The sequence below is a fragment of the Gekko japonicus genome, unplaced genomic scaffold (assembly GCF_001447785.1).
Source record: "Gekko japonicus isolate JY-2015 unplaced genomic scaffold, Gekko_japonicus_V1.1 scaffold856, whole genome shotgun sequence".
In the NCBI taxonomy this organism is placed as follows: Eukaryota; Metazoa; Chordata; class Lepidosauria; order Squamata; family Gekkonidae; genus Gekko; species Gekko japonicus.
Genome location: NW_015175998.1, coordinates 293201 through 314718, shown reverse-complemented (window position 1 = coordinate 314718; position 21518 = coordinate 293201). Strand labels below are relative to the sequence as shown.

The 21518-nt window shown below is 51.0% G+C and overlaps 1 protein-coding gene across 1 annotated transcript in view; it reads left to right on the top strand.

The window, feature by feature from the left end:
* ADRBK2 (adrenergic, beta, receptor kinase 2) overlaps positions 1-21518 on the top strand; it is an 84357-nt gene that overhangs the window by 12128 nt on the left and 50711 nt on the right. The window contains exon 2 of the mRNA XM_015426417.1: positions 124-200. Within this exon, the coding sequence (XP_015281903.1) occupies positions 124-200 (77 nt within the window). The remainder of the gene's footprint in view (positions 1-123; positions 201-21518) is intronic.

Below are 21518 nucleotides of genomic sequence, written 5' to 3'. Positions count from 1 at the left end.
GGGTCTCGCGGTGTGTGCAGCCCCAGCCAAGTTGCCCTCGGAGCTCTCTGACTGGCTGAGTCTTTGTGTCTCGAACTCTGGGCTGCAAGAAGCAACCCCTTTGCCGTCTGCTTTCTCTTTCAGTATCCGCAGCGTGATGCAGAAGTATTTGGAGGAAAGAGGAGAACTGACCTTTGACAAGATCTTCAACCAGAAGATTGGTAAGTTGCCTCACTGGGGGATCAGAACTGGGCAGGAGACAGCCCATCTTTCCCAACGTCTGGGTCCCTTTGGGGGGCAGTTTTTCTTTTCCTTGGTGAAAACTGTCCTCAGCTGGACCCCCGCGGCCTTTGCCCCCCCTGCTCTGGGCCCCTCCCGTGTTTGCTCAAGGCCCCTGCGGGGGGGGGGGCACCAGGAAAGCTGCAGAGGCAGGCAAACAAAAGCCCCCCTCCCCCCCCCAGTACTGATGAGATTGCCCCCTCGTCCTCTTGTTTCCTCCGGTCCATCCTGCAGGAGTCTTTCAGCTTCTGGGTATATTTACATCGCAGACTTCTGCTAGTTTAATGATTGTTCCCCTGGTTTTTTGGATGGGGAGGGGGGTGGCAGTGGAGAATTGTTGCCCTCTCCAAGCTGGAGTTCCCAGGATTCCTTAAGGGAAGCCACAGAAGTTAAGTGGGTATAGCAGGGACAGGGCCTTTCCTGTGATGGCCCCCCTGTCGTGGAGCTCCCATCCTCGTGTCACCTTGGGGAGCCCGGAAAACTTTCTGCTGTTTAATTCAGCTTGCCTTGGTGATGGGAAGGGGGGGGTTTGTGTGTGGGGACCCGCCCTCTTTTCCTTGTTTTTCTTGTTCATATTGTAATGCAGTGGCTTTTCTTTCATTATGATTGCTTTTTGGTGTGGCTTTGCGTTTGTTTTTTCTGTTTTGGAAGCTGCCCCAAATACCTCTTGGGGTGGAGAGACAGTGTAAAGGTAAAAGGACCCACGTAATACCATTCGGTTTTGGGGCGTGTGTCATGCAGATAATGCTGTTGGCACGTTGCTGTGGTGGTCCTGAGTAAAGGGGTGGCCTCCCCTTCTGCGGTGGGGGTTCAGGGGGGGAGGGGGTGGCTGCGTGTCAGCGTGCATCAGGGCACTGGCGGGAGCTGTAGCACTGAAGGGGGCGTGTCTGGGGGTGCATGACCCCTTCATCTCGCACGTTCCATGGAAGGGTCTTGTTCCAGCTTTGAGTCACGATGGCCGCTTCTTGCAAAGGATTCGGCACCATCGTTTGGAAACATCCAGAAAGTGAATGGTGGCACGTTGTGGCTGCCCTCAGAATGCTGCAATTGTTCCCCCCTCCAAAAAAAAGCCTCCTCCCTGGCTCTCTGATGGGTTGTGTAAACTGGTTGCCAGGCCTGTTGTGTTGGAGAAAGAGTCCTGTCGATGCGGAACGCTTGTTGGTGCGTCGGTCTCCGTGACGCGCTGCACCCCCTGCATAATCAATGCGCTGTTGCCTAGCACTGGTCAAATATACACAAGTGCTGCTTCCAGCGCTGCCACCAAATAAAGAGCGGCTTCAGCGAGGCTTCGGCCTGTTGAGGAAGCGGCTCCCGGGTTGTCCCCGGTGACCTTGAGCGCTTCAGAGTCTCTTGTCTGCCGGAATCTGGAGGCACCTTGGCTGGGATTCAAGAGCAAAGAGTCAGTTGAAGCGTTTGCACCGGAAGCAGCTCTGAGGATGGGAGATACGGCCCACTGGTTCCGGTAACCCCGATCTGTAGTTCCAGGCTGCTGCTGCAGTTGCCTGTGGGTGTGGAAGCGTTGCCTCTTGCAGTGGCTCTCTGGGTGGGGTCCAGAAGGCACGAGGCATTTTTTGTGCTGAAGGCACCTCCTCTGGCAGGAGAGAGCAGGACACAGCAGTTCCCCGTCTGGGCATGAGTGTGGTTTATTGATGGATTGATTTGATTTCTATACCGCCCTCCCCATAACGGGCTCAAGGCGGTGTGCATCAATCAATATAATACAAAACAATATTAAAATGACAGATCGCACAGAATAATATCATAAAATACCCTGTAAAAATGGAGAGATCAGATGTCAGTCAAGTCCAGGTGCCTAATCAGATATCTAATCCGATCCGGGCCACTGAGGGAGGGAGGGGACGCCGGCTGCCTCAACCAGATGCCCGGTGGAAGAGCTCCGTCTCGCAGGCCCCGCGGAACTGCAATAAGTCCCGCAGGGCCCTGATCTTGTAAGGGAGCTCATTCCACCAGGTGGGGGCCCAGGGCTGAACAAGCCCTGGCCCTGGTCGAGGCTATCTGGACGCCCCTGGGGTTCATACCGGGGGGGGGGGGAGGTGGTCCCGAAGGTACGCTGGTCCCTGGACCAACAGCCTTCTGAAAGCATTGTGCAAACGGCAGAGGCAGGGAAGGGCCGCCTGGGGCAGGCGCTAGAAGCCACCCACACAGGTGCCTTGTCTGGTCCTCGGGGCCAGCGGGGTGGGTGAAATGGGGCACCCATCTGCGAGGGAGCTCTCCTGCCCGTGCCCAATCGAGCTACGCAGCAGATGCCCGTGTGTGGCTCACGTCCATTTGAACGAGCCTGGCACAGGAGGACGGTGGGTGGATTGTGCCCCCCCCCGGTTTCCACGCCTCTGCCCCCCCACCTGTTAATGTGTTGTTATATTTTTAATCCCACTTTCCTCCCCAAATTGGCTTACGAAAACTGCACTTTTAGACACATCTACATAAAACACAAGACCTCCTGGGGTGGGTGCTCAGTGGGTTAATCCGTCTGGCCAAGGCCATGGGCTGAGAGCCCACCCGCCCCAGCTTCCAATCCCCGCACCAGGAGAGTGAGACGCTCACGAGATATTTCAAGCTGGCTGCCACCTCCCTCCGGTTCCCCCTCTGCGCCGTGTGCCCATCGCGGCCAATGCTCCCTCTAAGCTGTGGAGTCTTGTGAACAAAAATTCTACTTTGTGAGGTGCTGGTGTTAAAGTTGTGAGCAAGTGCTTTGGCTGCTTCCTCCCGGGGGCGGACTCGGAGGGAGGGGGGAGCGCAACAACTGGGAGTCTCCTCCGGTGGCACCGGGAACTCTCTCCCGGCTCCACTTGTTCTGCTCCACACCCGATTTGCTGCCCGGCCAGCCGGAGGACGCGGGGCTTTGCACGGGTGCCAGCCAAGGCCAGAAGACACCTGAGCTCCTTCCGTGCTCTGGCCCGTGTGGCCTTGGGGTGGGGGTGGGGCACTTGGCGGCGGCGGTGGCAGCAGCTGTGCGGGCAGGAGAGTCGTTTTGCCCCTGCAGTTTCCCTGCAGCAGATGGGAAGGGACTGAATCAAGGAGGAGGATGTTGATCAGCCAGTGGGGGGTTGGTGGGTGGGGGCCCTCTGCGTGGAGTGCTGAGCTTGCCCTGGGGAGCCCCCCCCATTGAAGTCCCTGCTCACTGGGTGGTCTTGGGCTAATCTGTGGCTTTCCCGCCTGGGAGGCTGCAAGGAGGAAGCCCCGCAGCTGCTGCCTGGATGTATTCAAGTTATCCGCCCCCAAAGCCCGATGGATCCGAAGGGCTTTCTGATGGCTCACAGGAGATTTCCCTGTGGATATGGTGGGTTGATCCTCCTATCAGTGCCTTGCTTGACCTCCGGAATGAGTTTTCTATCCCCCTCCCCGCCCGCGTAGCCTGTGGCACCCTGAGAAATGCAGGTCAAGCAGGACTTGGGAGCTGCCAGGTGGCAGGGCCATTGCTCTGGGCTCCTCCCCCGAATAAATTCTGCAAAATATCTGCACAGCCAAGGTGCGTGTTTCAGAAAGTCAAAGGAACGGACCTTATTTTAGTACAGGAGTTGGCGGGTTTGTGTTGTTTTTTTAAAAGCACATAGCCGAAAACATTCCTGTAACGATTTCATGTTTATTTGTGTGTGTGTCTTTAAAAGTTTGGTTTACATTGCTGTGTGAAAGTCTAGTGTGGTTGAAACAGGCAAGTGGTGTGATTGGTGAGTGACAGAGAGGGGGAGGGGTTTTGGAATGGACGCTGTGTGGATGATTGGAATGTCTATCAGAGGTGACTGTTGGAGATATGACAGTTGATGCAGACAGTGGAAGTTTGTTAAGCAGTTTTGTCCTGAGGTCTCTGAGAGAAGTTTTCCTGTGTGGAATAAAAAAGTAAAAGTCTCTGTGTTAAGCAGACGGTTAAGTTCTGTGTAAGAGAGGAGAGACCCATCCCTGTGTAGGACGAGTTAGTTCATTATATGAAAGAGTGTTACAAAGTATATGCATGAATCCCTGAGAGAGAACTGAAAGTGCTGTGCCATGATAGTGTGAGAGAGAAAGGAGTATATATTTGTAAAGTGAATCTACAGTTCTTAAAGAGAGTCAAAGTTACAAAGAGTGTGATACAGTTGACAAGTACTTACAAATACCTATTTCCCAACCAGTTACAGTTTAAACAACTTCTTACTCTGTTCTTCAAATAAATCCTTTTTAGTTAAGTTTATCCCAGAAGCCTGATCCATTATTCCTCAGGAAACACATAGTTCCTTGAACGCCTAAACTCTCGATCCACCTACCCTGTGATAGGAATATTATAGTAAAAGGTTTGGAAAGCCTAATAAAATTTCCTGGTGGCAGCCGTATACCCAAAGTAAAATAAAACATAAGAACACGTTTAAAGGAAAACCAGACCTCCCCAGAGAAGAGGTTGTCACAATTCCCATTTTAAAATCTTGTGTGCCAGCTTTCTAACTTCAGAAAGGTCTTTTAAGGTGACTTGGAGCAATTTAATACTGTTTAAACTTTTGAGCCGTCACAAGTAAAAAAGAAATACTCAGGCTGTGTGACGGCAGCATCAAAACCGAGCCCCCTGCCTCTTGCCACAGCAGTCGGAAATAATGCCACGCTCAGACTGTCGTCTTGACAGGCCCAGTAGGGTCAGGAAGTCTCTGAGTCCCCCGTGCCCCCTCCACAGCCCTGACTGCTGTGCTGCTCGGCCGCGTCGACCTTCCTGGCAAATGACAGAAATATTCGGCTGCTGTTGGCCTCCAGAGTAAGGAGGCCCTGAGTGGCCAAAACTACCAGGTGCCCTCAGGAGGTCCAGCAGTGGGGCCAGATGACACTAGAAGCCCTCCCACTGTTGACCCCCCCAAGCACCAAGAAGACAGAGCATCATTTGCCCCAACCTGAGAGTTCCTATCTATACCTTGTGGCTCATAGCCCCTGATGAATCTCTGCTACATATGTTTAAGAACATAAGAGAGAAGCCAGTGTTGGATCAGGCCAGTGGCCGCTCCAGTCCAACACTCTGTGTCACACGGTGGCCAAAAATACCAGGGGCCCTCAGGAGGTCCACCAGTGGGGCCAGATGACACTAGAAGCCCTCCCCCCGCTGCCCCCCCCCCCAAGCACCAAGAAGACAGAGCACCACTTGCCCCAGAGTCCCTGTCGATACCTTGTGGCTAAGAGCCACTGATGGACCTCTGCTCCGTATGTTTATCCAATTCCCTCTTGAAGCCGTCCATGCTTGTAGCCGCCACCACCTCCTGTGGCAGTGAATTCCAGGTGTTAATCACTCTCTTCAGCCCTCTGTGCTGACAGGGAGTTTCCCAAGGAACCTTTTTTGCATTGCTGCCTCTCCACTGGGGTTGTAAGCAGTGTTCCCTCTAAGCTGAGTTAGTGTGAGCTAGCTCACCGTTTTTTAGCCTCCGGCTCACACATTTTTGTCTTCGCTCAGGAAGGGATGGCTCCAGAGCAAGCTAATTTATGCAGTAGCCAAACTGATCGCTCACAGCTTTAATGCCAGTAACTCACAAAGTAGAATTTTTGCTCACAGGACTCCACAGTTTAGAGGGAACATTGGTTGTAAGGACTGAGGGGGGGGGGGAGGATGTGGCCCCTCCCTGGGGACCCTGCGGAAGAAATGCAAATAAAGGAAGTGGAAGTCGGCCTTCCTGCCGGCTGTGCCTTCCCCAGCTGGAGCGTTTCCAGCCGCTGATTCAGCACAGGCCTCCTCCGGACTTCTGTTCACTTTTGGCAGAGCCTTCTTGGATCGGCACCTTTCCCGGGATGAGAGTCTCCCGGGATGAGAGTCTGACCCCTCAGGTGGGTCTTCACTGGTCCTGTAGGTCCCGTGCCTCCTTCCGGGCAGGTGCCTTCTCCACTCGCTCTTCTGCTTTTTGCATGGAGACCTCGGCTCTTGCGCTGAAGCTCGTCCAAGGGAGACTCTGGTTCAGGGCTGGAGTGAACGCAGGGCTGAACTCTCCTCCGTGCGCTGGAGTACACGGCCGTCTGGCCTTCAGTAAAAAGGGGGGCTATTTTGCCACCTCCCCCAGCAGCAGCCCTGGTTTCTGCTGCAGCCAAGCCCCTGGGTGCGCTGAGGGGTGCCCTCGGACTGGGCCGTACAGGGGTCTCTTGCACCACTGATGTGTGGATGGATAGTCGGGGCAGATGGAAGACGGGGGCGTTTGGGACGGGGCGTGCCGCAGAAGGGGAGAGCTGGTGGCCGTTGCACCAGCAGAGGCCCTTCTGAAGGCCGCATCCCTGGGGGTGAGCTCACAGGTGGGGTGACTCATGCCCAGGTGGGGCTTCCCCGGTCACGTGCTGTGTGCTCGCTGGCCAAGGCCTTGCTAAACTGGTGGCTTCATGTCTGTGTGAGATCAGTGGCACCGTGACCACTGGAAGATGTGAAATCATCCCCCAAGAACCAAAGGGCAGAAAAGGAGAGGCCCTGGCAGCAAAACGGCATGTTGTGAGGGAGAGGCCTTTGGCCCAAAGCGTGACGAACATTTGGGATTCCCTGTCACAGGAGGTGGCGGCGGCTACAAGCACGGATGGCCTCAGGAGGGAACTGGATAAGCATATGGAGCAGAGGTCCATCCGTGGCTATCAGCCACAAGGTATCGGTAGGGACTCTCGGTCTGGGGCAAGGGATGCTCTGTATTCTCAGTACTCGGGGGTGGGGCAACAGTGGGACCTCCTGATGGCCCCTGGTATTTCTGGCCACTGTGTGACACAGAGTGTTGGACTGGATGGGCCATTGGCCTGATCCAACTTTGGCTTCTCTGATGTTCTTATAGGAACTCTTGGTCCAGGGCAAGGGATGCTCTGTATTCTTGGTGCTTGGGGGGGGGGGTCAATAGTGGGAGGCCTCCTAGTGTCCCGGCCCTACTGCTGGACCTCCTGATGGCCCCTGGTATTTCTGGCCACTGTGTGACAGACAGAGTGTTGGACTGGATGGGCCGTTGGCCTGATCCAACATTGGCTTCTCTGATGTTCTTATGAACGGCACAAGGGAAGGTCTTTCTTTAAACTGTGATGACTTCGGGGGAATCAGAGGACAGAAGAGCGGCTGCCCTGGATCTCTCCGATGGTCCTTAGCTGAGCCTCAAGTTTACGGAGAGAGCCCGGGCTCTGGAGACGGGAGGTCAGGGAGAAGTGGAAGGAGGTCAGGGAGAAGTCTCACTTGAGTCCCTGGAGAGCTTGGCTGCCAGTCAGAGTAGACCAGAGGAAGCTAAACAGCAGTGTGGCCGAAGCCCCCCTCCCCCCCGCCCTCCCAGGACGAACAGGAGGGTTAACTGGCTGAAGGTGTGGAATCAATATTCTGTGCCAAAAAAAATAAATTAAATACCCAGCTCAAGGCAGGGAGGGTTTGGTTTGTAATATTTCATGTCCCGAACAGCTCTTTCGGGAGGTAAAAATCAGCATTTGGACCGATTGTCAAATTGTGGGGGTGGCTGGAATCCTGGGGTGCTTCCCCGTGGCCCCAGCATGACTCCCCCATGTGTGCAAGGAGGTTTTCTGGATTGGGGCCTGCATGTGCTGCAGATAAGGTTGGCACCAGGTGGTTCCTGGGCTGGCACAATGGCTGCCGCCTCCTTTGGAAAAGACTCTGCCTGTCGGCTCACACTTGGCCATGGCCGGCCAAGCTCCCCCCCACCTGCCAGGGCCTTGACCCCCTCTCTCCCTCCTCCCCAGACTGGCATAAGGGAGGCAAAGCAGGAGGCTTATGGAGTCCCAGGTGGCTGTCTTTTCGTAATGGTGGGGGACACCAGTAAGGTAGAGCTTCCCCCTGCTGGGTTTGGCTGCGTTTGCCCCTTGGGCGCAGCGACTCTGCCTGTGAAGTCTGAGTCCGGGGTTGCCTCTGTGAACTTACCGTAAGTGACACCCAAGCCGAAGGAAGGATGTTTGTCTGCAAAGCCGTGTCTTTAAAGGGTGGTGGTGGGGGGCCCCCTTCGAAAACTAATCCATCCCAGTTGCTCCTGGGATTTTTTGTCTGCATCCATCCACCAGTCTCCTGTGTTTTTTTTTTTTAAAAAGGAAATTAATCTCCGCACCTTTTTATCTTTGTTCCAATACAGTCGTAATGGGATTTAAGGAGTTTACTGGATCTCCGTGTCCCACGTTGCTAGAGAGAGTCAACAAGGCTGTGTTTTCAGATGTCACAGACGGCCGCTTTCGAAGGCTTTTCGGTTTCCTGGAAAGGGCTAAGCCCTCATTAGGGCCGCAGATGTGAGGAGATGCGTGCTGCTCTCTGGAGCTTTCTGGATGCTGCATGCTCTGTTTCCCCAAAGGCAATGTATCCGCCTGCCTTAATTGCACACGTGGCGCAAGTTGAAATTGGTTTCTGATTTGACCCGTGCTTTCGAGGTGCTTCTCTGTTCTGTGGCTGAACATCAGGAGTTTTGCTGCAGAAGTGTGTGTGTGTGGGGGGGGCGGGGTAGGCAGGGGCTGGAATGTCACGCTTGGGGGGTTAGAGCCAGGGTGTGGTAGTGGTTAAGAGTGTCCGGCTGGTATCTGGGCGACCCAGGCGCGAGTCCCCTCTTGTGCCATAGCAGCTCGCTGGGGGACCTTGGGCCAGTCATGCCCTCTCAGCCCCACCTCCCTCACAGGGTTGTTGTGAGGATAAAATGGAGGAGGGAAGAATGAGGTACACCTCTTTGGGCCCCACTGGGGAGAAAGAAGGAGTATGAATTAATTTAATAAGCAGGGGCACAGCCTTGTAGGGTAAGACGTTGCCACTTCTGACTAACAAGGGGGCCGACACTGTCTTTTTGCACTCACAAGACAGCCTGAGGCAAGATGCTTGTCTTTGTAACCCCCCCCCCCCGTGCCAAATGGGAAAAAGTACATTGGCCTGCTTTATTATTTCTTTGCCAGTCTGGTGTCGTAGTTAAGTGTGTGGACTCTAATCTGGGAGAACTGGGTTCGATTCCCCTCTCCTTCACTTGCAGCTGCTGGATGACCTTGGGCAAGCCATGGTCCTGTCAGAGCTGTTCTCTCAAGGGCAGTTTCTGTCAAGAGCTCTCTCAGCCTCGCCTACCTCACAGGGTGTCTGTTTGTGGGGAGGGGAAGGGAAAGGAGATTGTAAGCCGTTCTGAGACTCCAAGTGAAGGGTGGGGTATAAATCCTTCTTCTTCTTCTTCTTCTTCTTCTTCTTCTTCTTCTTCTTCTTCTTCTTCCTCTTCCTCTTCCTCTTCCTCTTCCTCTTCCTCTTCCTCTTCTGCTATTTACACCTGCTTCCCTCCCCCCCTGTGCGGACCCCAAATGTGGTGTGACAACATCCCTCCCCCGTTCCATTTGGTGCTCACAACAACTTTGGGAGGTAGGGCTAGACTGCTGTAGTGCATTCTTGTCAGTGGCTCAGAGCAGATGACGCAGCGTCTAATAAGCAATGCAGTAGCACTAGGACTGCAGAACTCCGAACTGGAACATGAAGCATTGGATGTATGTTAAAAGATGCAGCAAATGGTGTCACGGAAGCAGAATGCAATGCAGCAAGAGCAGGAAGACGTACGCATGAAACAGAGAGTGCGTCCTCTACATGGCGGCCTGTTGGGCCGACATGCAGCAGTGGCATCGTTGTTGTTGTCACCCCTGGCAGGTGGACGTGGGAAGCTGCCTTGGACCAAGCTTGACGGGCAGTCCCTCCAGGCGGAAGAAGAAGAAGAGAAGAGAAGAGATTGGATTCATACCCCATGGCCCTTTACTACCCAAAGGAGTCTCAGAGCGGCTTGCAAACTCCTTTCCCTTCCCCTCCCCACAACAGACACCCTGTGAGGTGGGTGGGGCTGAGAGAGCTCTGAGAGAAACTGCTCTTTTTTCAAGGACAGCTCTTATCAGAACTACGTCTTGCCCAAGGTCATCCAGCCAGGTGCAAGTGGAGGAGGAGTGGGGAATCAAACCCTGGTTCTCCCTGATTAGAGTACGCCCTTGGGCAGAGAGAGGCCTTTCCCTTGGGCTGCTGGGTGGACCGGAGCGGCTTCTCTCCCCTCCTCCGGCTGTGGAGATCTTGCACACCTCCTGTGTGCAAGGCGAGCACTTCCACTCCGTTCCCCAGAGTGCCTGAAGCCACCACCTTGGAAGCCCATCTCCTCCCACCTGTCCCTGTGTGTTGAGAGTGGCCACCAGGCAACTATCTTCCGGCCATCTCCCCCCAGTTCGGGTGGCCCGTCTGACACCAGCCGGAGTTCGGGCCTCTTCCTGGCCAGAAGAGAAGAGCCCCCCCCCCGGAGAACTTCAGGAGGTGCTCCAAGGCCTGCCTGTTTGCCAGGGCCTTTGAGGGGGGTATGTGGGCAGCAGGCATCTTTTTTTGGGGGGGGGAAGGGATGTGGGAGTTTCCTTTATTTTGTTTTTAACTGAAAATGTTTTTAACGATCGTTGGAAGCGACTCTGAACCAATGTCAGCTCGGCCGCTGTCATAGCTGGGGGGGGGGGGGGAGAGAAGCTGGTGGATAGTCTGTTGCTATAAAGGAATCTTCGCTTTCGTTTCTTCCCGTCTCGCCTTATCTGCTAGCTTCGGCCGGTGACCTCCACTTTCGCTGGGAATGCAAACCCGTTAGCTTAGGCGGGCTTTAGCTTATTCCCTGATTGGCTCAGACCCATCGGGGGGGGACCTCTTCCCTTTCTGCCATTAGAGTGGTATCGTCTGCATATCTGAGGTTGTTGATCTTTTCCCCAGCAATCTTAATTCCCGCTTGTGATTCATCCAGCCAGCGTTTCGCATGATGTACTCTGCATATAGATTAAATAAGCAAGGTGACAATATACAAGGTGACAATGTGGCTCTTAGCCACAAGGTATAGATAGGAACTCTTGGTCTGGGGCAAGGGATGCTCTGTCTTCTTGGTGCTTGGGGGGGGGGAGCAACAGTGGGAGGACTTCTAGTGTCCTGGCCCCACTGCTGGACCTCCTGAGGGCACCTGGTATTTTTGGCCACTGTGTGACACAGTGTTGGACTGGATGGGCCATTGGCCTGATCCAACATTGGCTTCTCTTATGTTCTTATAGGAACTCTCGGTCTGGGGCAAGTGATGCTCTGTCTTCTTGGTGCTTGGTGGGGGGGGCAACAGTGGGAGGGCTCCTGGAGTTCTGGCCCCACTGCTGGACCTCCTGAGGGCACCCGGTATTTTTGGCCACTGTGTGACAGACTGTTGGACTAGATGCGCCATTGGCCTGATCCAGCATTGGCTTCTCTGATGTTCTTATGTTGGGCATTAGGCATGTTGAGACACAGCGGTGGGGATCCTACCGGCAGGCAGTGGTGAAACAAGCAGGGACCTCCCGCCTCAGGGTGAGGGATGCCGGCGACGCCTCGCTGTGGTTGTGTGAATGCTCTCCTGTGTGGCGGATGGGAGTCGAAAGAGCCAGGATTCAGCAAGGCTGACTTCTGTGCAAGCGGAACAGGAGGAGGGGGTGAGAAGAGCCCTCGTGAGGTCAACAGGGCTGCTGCCTTCATAAGGGTACATCCAACACGGCCGCCTCTCTGGCTGGGAAAGAGGAGAGTTTTTGCACTCCTGGGGCCAGGAATAGAAACACCAGTCCTGGAGTGGGGAATCAACCCCAGTTCTGGTTGAGCAGTGGAACAGTCTGCCTCAGGAGGTGGTGGATGCTCCGTCGCTGGAGGTTTCCAAGCGGAGGCTGGACGGCCATCTTTCGGGTATGTTGTAGGGCTCTGCTCCTGCAGAGTGCAGGGGGTGGGACTAGATGACCTGCAAGGTTCCCTTCCAACTCTAAAAGTCTATGATTCTGTGATTCTCCAAATTGGAGTCTGCTGCTCTTAAAAAACACTACCCGGCACTGGCTCCTTGCCAAGTATGTTGTGGCCAGTGGTCCAGGACTGGTCCTGTCCACACTGGCCCATGGGTTGTTTTGTTTTTTTTGGGGGGTCAACTTGTCAGATTGCCCCGGGGTGAGTCCAGCGCCCCTGGTCCATCTCCCTTGGCATGGTCTCCTCTGACCTTCTGTGGTTCTCAGGTCCGGAGAGGCGTTTCCCAGCGGCTGCTTCCTTTAATGAGATCCTTTAATGGGTCTTGAACCCAGAGCTCCGGGCATACAAAGCAGGCGTCCTGTCTCTGAGAAGCAGAGCAGTCCCTCCCCATGTGTTCAGCAGCCACTTCTCAGGACCGCCTCTCCTCTTCCGTGTGTGGTGCTCAGCGAGGGCAGAGGTCACGGGGGGGGGGCAGCTCAGCTTCTCTTGGGTAAGCGGTCTCTCTCTGTTTCCCAAGGGGATTAGCTGCAGGCATTCTCATTCTTGGGGCCGTTAACAAGCTCTGCGATTGTATATGTTTGCTTTAGGTCCACATTCTTCTCCGCTGGGCTTGAAGCTGCCCTTGCTGGGATCTGCCTTCCGCAGAAACAAATTTACCGCATTGCTGCCTTCATAACGGTACATCCAAACACGGTACATCCAAACACGGCAGCCTCTCCGGCTGGGAAAGAGGAGAGTTTTTGCACTCCTCCGGGGGCCAGGAATAGAAACACCATCTTGGGTGAGACTTAACCACGGTCTTTCCTAATTTTCTGCTGCCTTGGGCCCAGTAGCAGGACATGGGTTCATGCGCACCTTGTGGGTTAGTTGTAATGAGAACCCTGGTCCCACCAACTAGAAGTGTAAAATTTCTGGAACTTGCCCTGGGGGGGGGGGGGGGGGGGGACTGTTTTTTTCTTGTTTTCCCCTCCTGGAAAAAAATATATGGAAATATTGGGGAAAATTGAAATGCATTCAATACTTTACTTTCAAAGCTAAAGTTCTTTTACCGATTTAACAATATAAAATGCATCATTTATAACTTAGAACAAATTTAGAGTCCAGTGGGGCACCTTTAAGACCAACAAAGGTTTATTCAAGGCGTGAGCTTTTGTGTGCAAGGCACATTTTTTTCAAATACACTGGAATGATGATGTTTGAGATATGCAAAGTAAGAACTAAATAACAAGCTAAGGTTAGTTTTGACTTTGCATATCTTAAACATCATCATGTTACACGTTAATTTGCTGTTAAGTCCCTGTCTGTAAGTTTGACCCTTACCTACCATTCCAGTGTATCTGAAAACATGTGCCTTGCACACGAAAGCTCACGCCTTGAATAAACCTTTGCTGGTCTTAAAGGTGCCCCCACTGGAATCTGAATTTGTTCTACTGCTTCTGACCAACACGGCTGACCACCTGCATTTATAACTTAGTTAACTTATACCATTGTACCATTTGGCATAGTTATGGAATTTAAAGGTGTAAATATCTTTGTTCTCTATAAAGAAAAAAATGGAAGCATACCCAGGGCTTGAGAAGGAACAGTCCTGTTCTCTTTATAAAAATGCCTCCCTGAACCATTCTGTTACGCAGAGTTTGCGGAATGGCGGCGGGGGGGGGGACTTTCTGGCTTCCTCTGGCACATCCCGCACAGCAGGAGGGAGCCGCTACTGAGAATCCCCATGTACAGGCAGTTCTCCATCCTGCCCGTTTGCAGGATGGCACCTTCGGGAGACTTTGCTCAGGTGAGCACAGGTGTCACTGCAGAACATAGCGAGAGAGGTGCTCTTGAAGATACGATGGCCTAGGGCCACGTTGGGCTTTGAACTGAACCCAGTGGTTGGTAGGGAACTGTTGGAGTGACTGCAGAATAGGTCTAATAATGCTTGCTCCGCCTTGGTTCTAAGAATAGCCACGTTGCGGCATTCTGTACCTCCTGGAGTTTCTACGCTGACCCAGGTAGAGCGCATCACAAGAGTCTAGTCTAGAGGTGACCCTGGCATGGGTGGTCAGTGTGGCCAGCAGAGTCTAGGGAGGGAGTCATTTCCCAGGCTAAATGAAGACGGACGGAAGGGCCTTTTGCAGCTGCATTCACTTGCTTCTCCAGCAGTAACGTTGGTCCCAAATGTAACTGGAGGACCCCACCGGAAGTGGGAAGGAGAAGGCCCTTCAAGGCTGCCCAGCCAGCACCGTGCCCATCTTGTGGGGATCCGGTTTCGGTTTGTTTAACCACAGCAGTTGGGCAGCGGCTCAAGACTTTTAACAGCGTCTGGCGATTTGGGGAGGGAAACAGAGAGCTGGGTGTCATCTGCATGTTAATGACATCCCACTCGGAAACCACAAAGATTTCTTCTCAGGACTTCGCATAGAAGTTGAATAGTGAATAATGGCCAATCCTTTCTCTGTCCAGCTGGTTTTATGGGCCTGGGGTGGATCGGACCACACCTGTCATCCAGCAGGGACTATCTCTGCAATTATTTCATGCAGGATCCAATGTTCTCCCCCAGGAGGGAGTGGGGGGGCTCTAGTGCCCTCCAGCACTCTCTTCTTTAGGTCCTGCCCCAGGAAGAGCCTCAGAATAGGGTAAGGAGGGGGTCCCCCCGTCACCCTGATCTCCCTCCCACACACCCCATGGATTCCTGGGAAAGGTCTGTCCCTTCCTCCTTGACCTTTCCTGGGGGTGGGCTGACTCTGGATTGCCCCAATGCCCTGTCTTCAGGGGCGGGTCCATGCTGAGTGAAGGGAATCTGGGCCAATGGCCTCTCTGGCTGGGCATGCCCTTCACCTGCCCCACCCTCCCCTGAAGTTTTAAGAGGCTGCTGCCGGCGCGTTGCGGGGCATGACCTCGTTCTCGATCCCTTCTCCACAGCCTCTGGTTGGGCTGCCTGCCTGAGTGGTACCTGGGCGAGGCCATCTCTCGCTGACATCTCCTGTGGAGCGGGTAATTGCAGGGATGGGCCCTCCACCCCCTGAACAGTGGCTTACAACATTCTCCCCGTTCACAACAACCCTGTGAGGCAGGTTAGGCTGACAGGGTGCGTCCACCCAGCAAGCTTCCATGGTTTCCCAGACCCTGGTCTGCCATTCCAGCGACTACACTGCCCTGTCTCTCAAAAGTGGAATAATAAATATGTCTAGTTCTTGCTGGAAATGTAAACAAAACCCGGGTACTTATTTCCAGGTGTGGTGGACATGCCTCAAAGCAAAAAGATATTGGTTACAAATGTAGAAAATAATACAAGAAATAATAGACACAAAGATACCATTTAATCCAGAATGTAATTCCAGATGTTTATAAAAACCCAGACTTGTATATGATAATTCATATTGTAACCATGGCTAGAACTGTATTTGCTAAGTATTGGAAAACTGAAGAAGTTCCAACAAAGGAGGAACTAATTTTGAAATTGCTAGAAATAGCTGAGATGGATAAATTCACATTGCTGTTACAGGGAAAAAGTCAGGAAATATTTGAGAAACTTTGGTTTAGATTATACAATTGGATTGAACGTTATTAAGACTTAAAAGCTGACTGATATGTAGATGTGGGGGCTCTCTGGATCAAGATGCATATTAGCACTGATGTACGTTAATTGACTGTACAATAAAAGCATATATTTTTTTGGGGGGGAAGTGGAATAATAGAGCTAAATGGTGGATCTGGAGAGGCGGGGGGGGGAAGGGGGTACAAAACACCCCGCCTTTTCCTCCCTCCGCTTATGGCCTGTTGGGCATGTTGTTTTGGGAGGAGGGAGATCGGTCTTGTTTGGTGAATGTGTGTTTGACTGTTTGAATGAATCCTTGGGGTGCAAAGAACTTGGAGTGAGGAATGGAGCTTGTTCGGCCAACATGTTCACCGTGAAATTTAAATCTGTGTATTTTTTGTATGTGCATGTGTGTGTGTGTGTGTGTGTGTGTGTGTGTGTGTGTGTGTGTGCACCTGGAAGTCATGGCGACCTCTGGTGACTGACCCCTATTGGGGGCCTGGAGGATACTCTGAAATAAAGCCTACCCCTATCCTCCCGACTGCTGGTCTTCCAAGGAGGCCTCCCATCCAAGTACTTGCCAGAGTCAACCCTGCTTAGCTTCCGAGATCTGACGAGGTCGCTCTTGCCTGGACTATCCAGGTCAGGGCAAAAAAAAATAATCATATTTCGATAATATATACAAAGACGTGTATAAAATATTTTTAAAATACAGTATGTAGTCTTACTTTGTTATCGGTACGGTTCTCTAAAGTTACACTCTTATAAGCCTATTGGCTTCCTGGATTTAGACAGGTATGTATCTCTAGCAGTTTGAAAGCAGGAAATTGTATGTAGATAAATAGGTACCACTTCAGTGGGAAGGTAACAGTGTTCCGTGCGCCTTGGTGCTTAGTCATGCCGGCCACATGACCACGGAAACGTCTTTGGACAGTGCTGGCTCTTTGGCTTTGAAACGGAGATGAGCAATGCAACCCTAGAGTCGGATTCGACTGGCTTTCAAGCAAGGGAACCTTTACCTTTACTTTATACCTCTGTTTAGAAATGTGCTGTGTCTTAAATCAAATATTTTGTTTGTGTCTCTTCAGAACCTTCTGTTTGCATTGAAATGGGCAAGTCCCCTTTAGCAGAGAGGGAGACGAGAGTGACTTTTCCCAAGGTGTATTTAGATCTTGGTAATGTATTCCTCCCCCCCACCCCCCGCCGCCAAATCCCTCCAAGCATCTTGTGGTTGTGTGCCTCCTTGGCCTAATTATGACGGTCCGTTGACTCATTAGCATCCCCTTCCACCCCTTTTGAAAGCTGCTGGCTTCTTGTCACTGTTCGAAGCTTTCCCCCACATTTTAGCAGCTGCCCGTAATTTACCAAGAAATCTGCTGTGCATGTTATTTACTCAGCATCTTAGATTTGTTAATAACATTCTCTGCAGAACAAGTGTGAGAGAATCACATGGATGAATCCTAAGACTTCCTGCCAACAACTTTGTAGAACACTATACCGCTGTCACGCATGTACCGCTTCTGTCAATTGATAGCACCAAGACCTGCCAGGAACAGAATCAAAAAGGAATATATTTAAGTGTTGTTGAAGGCTGGCTTTCATGGCCGGAGTTCATTGGTTGTTGTAGATTTTCTGGGCTGTATGGCTGTGGTCTTGGCATTGTAGGACCGGACGTTTCGCCAGCAGCTGTGACTGGCATCCTCAGAGGTATAACACAGAAAGATGGAGTACTCTCTATGTCAAGGTGAAAAGAAAAATGGTAGGCAGGTAATTTATCTCTACTCAGGAAGGTGGGGTAGGGCTGAGTCATTGTCTTGTAGGAGTTTCCCTAGGCTGTGACATGCTAATGGAGGAGCTTTCCTGAGGAGGTTCTTTTGCATATGAAATTGTGTTCATAAACATAAACACAATTTCAACAGGAAAGAAGACAGTTTAAAAAATAAATAGGGCATGGTTTCCAGTCCTGAAAAACACAAAATGCTCTATATCTTACAACAGCACTACAGATAAGATTAGAATTTCAACAGCCAATTCATATGCGAAAGAACCTCCTCAGGAAAGCTGCTGGCGAAAGATCAGGTGCTACAATGCCAAGACCACGGCCGTACAGCCCGGAAAATCTACAACAACTAATATATTTAAGCCTCCTAGCCACAGAGGTTTCAAGCAAGGATTTGAACCCAGGACAGCACAGAATCTCTTAGGACTTCCAGACAAGTAGCTGTGTTGTTATATTACAATGGAAAACTAAACAAAAGCCTCAGAGACGGACAGATCTGTGGCTTCTTTTTCCACCCACTTCATCAGACTGTCCACCAAAGTTTCCCCCACAATAAATCTTTAAGGAGCTCTAAAAAGTCGAGGAAAACCAGCTCAAATGAGGCACTGGCTCTCTGATCATTCCACATCTCCAACTTCAGGTTTAAATAACGGTCTAATAAATTCCTGACTTGTCTGGCTGAGACAAGGAAACAAAGGAGTCTGCTAACTTGGACTTGGTTCTCTCCCACATAGAAGACCTGGTTGATGAGGTGAAAGTAGTGGGCATTCTGGGGAGCAGTGATGATGACCGTGCAATTTGGGAATTTAAGATCTTGGGGGAAAGGAAAAGCTGTACATAGGCATACAGGTTGGACTTTAAATTTTAATAAACGTACAGTTATGCTCGATCGAATCCCACGGTCGGGAATACTTAAGGAGGAAGGGAGTTTAAGAGTTTCTTAAAAGTGAGATATTGAAGGCACTGCCCACTTTAAGTGTTTTAAATGGTTTTATTGCACTGTCTTATAGTGTTGTTTATTGGCTTCTTTTCAAGATTGCCTTGTGTTTGCTATTGTGAGCCTCCCTGAGCCGGCTTGCAGGAAGGGTGGGATAGTAATCGAAATAATAAATAAATAAACAAACCACAAATGATTCCAGAGGGGAAAACTGGAGGAACCTAAAAGTCATTTAGGAAACAGAAAGAGGGCCGTATAACCAAGGATGGGTACAAGCAAATTGCCAGTTAGAAAAGCTTAGGCTCATTTTAGTTTAGGCTTGCGAGAGGCACTAAACACGACGAAAAAAAGGGTTCTTGGGTTATGTTCGGAGCAAATGTAAGAACAAAGAAGGAAAGTGCAGTTTTAACAGGTTATGAACAGAGGGCAGAACTGCTCAATTCTTACTTTGCCTCCTTCTTCTCTTACAAGAGAAACGGGGCTCGACAGGGAAGGGAGTTGCAGCCTAGGATACGTGCTACATTAACACCTAGTTTGTCTAAATGAAATCAAGTCCTCAGGGTCAGATGAATTGCATCTGAGGGTACTAAAGGTACTTTGCTGATGTAAATTCGGAGTCTCTGTCCATTATTTTTGAGCATTCTTGGAGACTAGGTGAGGTGCCAGGAGACTGGTGGGGAGCAAAGGAGGGTCCCAGTAACTACCAACCCATCAACTTGATGTCTATACCTGAAAAGATTTTAGAACAAATCATCAGTCAGTCCTTGAGCATTTGGAAAGTATAGGAGTGATTGCTAAGAGCCAGCAAGGGTTCTTCAAGAACAAGTCACATCAGACTAACCTTATCTCCTTTTATGAGAGAGTTACTACTTTGTTGGATCAGAGAAATGCTGTGGACATAGTTTATCTTGATTTCAGTAAGACTTTTGATAAGGTTCCACGTGATATTCTTGCTAACAAACTGGTAAAATGTGGTTTGGATCCTATTACTGTTAGGTGGATTTGTAACTGGTTGACAAATTGCACCCAAATAGTGCTTCTTAATGGTTCCTCATCCCCTTGGAGAGGAGTGATGTGCCCCAGGGATCTGTCCTGGGCCCTGTGTTGTCCAACATCTTTATAAATGACTTCAATGAAGGGATAGAGGAGAGGCTCATTAAATTTGCAGATGATACTAAATTGGGAAGGGTAGCAAATACAGTAGAAGATAGAATCAAGACACAGGATGATCTTGACACGCTGGAAAACTGGTCTAAAACTAGCAAGATGAATTGCAACAGAGATAAATGTAAGGTTGTGCATTAAGGTTGGAAAAAATTCAAAGGCATAATTATAGGATGGGGGAGACTTGTCTTGGCAGTAGTATTTATTTATTTATTGAATTTCCATCCTGCTCCCTCTGCCCCAAATGAGTACTTGCAAAAAGGATCTAGAGGTCTGTAGAACATACAAAGAACATGAGTTGTCACTGTGATGTAAAGGTAAATGTTCCCTTGTTCGAAAGCCAGTCGAATCCAACTCTAGGGTTGTGGTGCTCATCTCTGTTCCAAAGCCGAAGAGCCAGCGCTGTCCGAAGACGTTTCTGTGGTCATGTGGCCGGCATGACTAAACACCAAGGCGCACGGAACGCTGTACAGTAGATAAAAAGGAAAATGTGATTTTGGGCTGCGTGAGCAGAAGTATAGTGTCCCAATCACGTGAAGGGATGGTATCACTTTGCTCTGGTTGGACCTCACCTGGAGTACTGGGTTCAGTTTTCGGCACCGCACTTTAAAAAGGATGTTGACAAGCTGGAAGGTGTCCAGAGGAGGGCAACGAAGATGCTGAGGGGTCTGGAGACCAAGTCCTATTAGGAAAGGTTGAAGGAGCTGGGCATGTGTAGTCATCTTCAAGTACTTGAAGGGCTGTCCTGTAGAGGATGGTGTGGAGTTGTTTTCTGTTGCCCCAGAAAGTCGGACTTGAACCACTGGGTGGAAATTAAATCAAAATTGTTTTCAGCTGAACACCGTTGATCACAGTGTTTCAGTTGGGATTGGGGCCAGGGCCTCAGTGTTGGAGGGGGTGGCTCCCTAATCAAAGGCCTGGTGGAAGAGCTCCGTTTTACAGGCCCTGCAAAAGTGCTATAGATTAAGTGCGCAGACTCTAATCTGGGAGAACCGGGTTTGATTCCACACGCCTCCACTTGCAGCTGCTGGATGACCTTGGGTTAGTCACAAGTTCTCTCAGGGCTGTTCTCTCAAGGGCAGTTCTGGAAAGAGCTCTCTGAGCCCCACCTACCTCGCAGGGTGTCTGTTGTGGGGAGGGGAAGGGAAAGGAGTTTGTAAACCACTCTGAGATTCCAAATAAAGGGCGGGGTATAAATCCAATCTCTTCCTCCTTCCTCCTCTTTTTGTTGGACCTCCAGAGGAACTGGCTGACCACTAAGTGAGACAGGATGTTGTTGGACTAGAGGGATTGCTGGTCTGATCCATCAGGGCCTTCTTGGGGTTCTTATTGTCCTGTGGTGGTATATACCAAGAAAATGGCCAGTTCTGGTTCTGCCTAGACCTTGGAAATGGTCAGCAGCCTCAGGGAAATGTTTATGCTCACTTGGAGGAAGTAAAACAAGGTGGTGAACATGCGACATCTCCCCAGGTTTGCAAACTGCTGACTTGGCTTCCTTTTTGTCTGACATATTTGATGCTTATAGAACTAGATAAGAATTTGTGAACGGGAATCCTTTGCCATTCTTTTTAGGTACAGACTGTTATGTATTGACTTGAATGTAAATACTGACATGCGAATCGCCTCATTGGAACTTAATGTTAAGCTTCAGCCTGGGCTAGGATCCTAATGTAACCAATAGGAGTCCTAGCCCAGAGAGTGTCTACCAATCACTATGAAAAGCGGGACCGCTTGTGATTGGGTATTGTATCTTCAACCTCATAGGTTGTTATCTGTACAGGGGGTGTGGCTACATTAGCCGGGAGTGTTTAAATATCGACAAGCCAGTGTAAATAGTTCGATGGGTTCTGGCTGGCGATTGCTGTACCGTAACGGAGAAGTAACTGAGCTGAAGAATAAACCGCATTCTTGCTGAAATCACTCTCCGACTCTTTGTTAAGCGCACGACTTAACAATTGGCGACGAAGGTGGGATACTAGTGCGGGTAGGCAGCCCCGCTAGAACGAACCCCATGTCGGACAACGAGGAGATCGCCGAGGCCGGCCAGCCGCAGGCTCCACCCGCTCTGGTGGCTCCGCCTGTGCGCATAACGATGGCCGCGAGCAGCCAGAAGTTCGAATGCTTCGACCCGACTACTGAAGACTGGGACTCTTACCTTACGAGGTTTGAGTTCCATCTG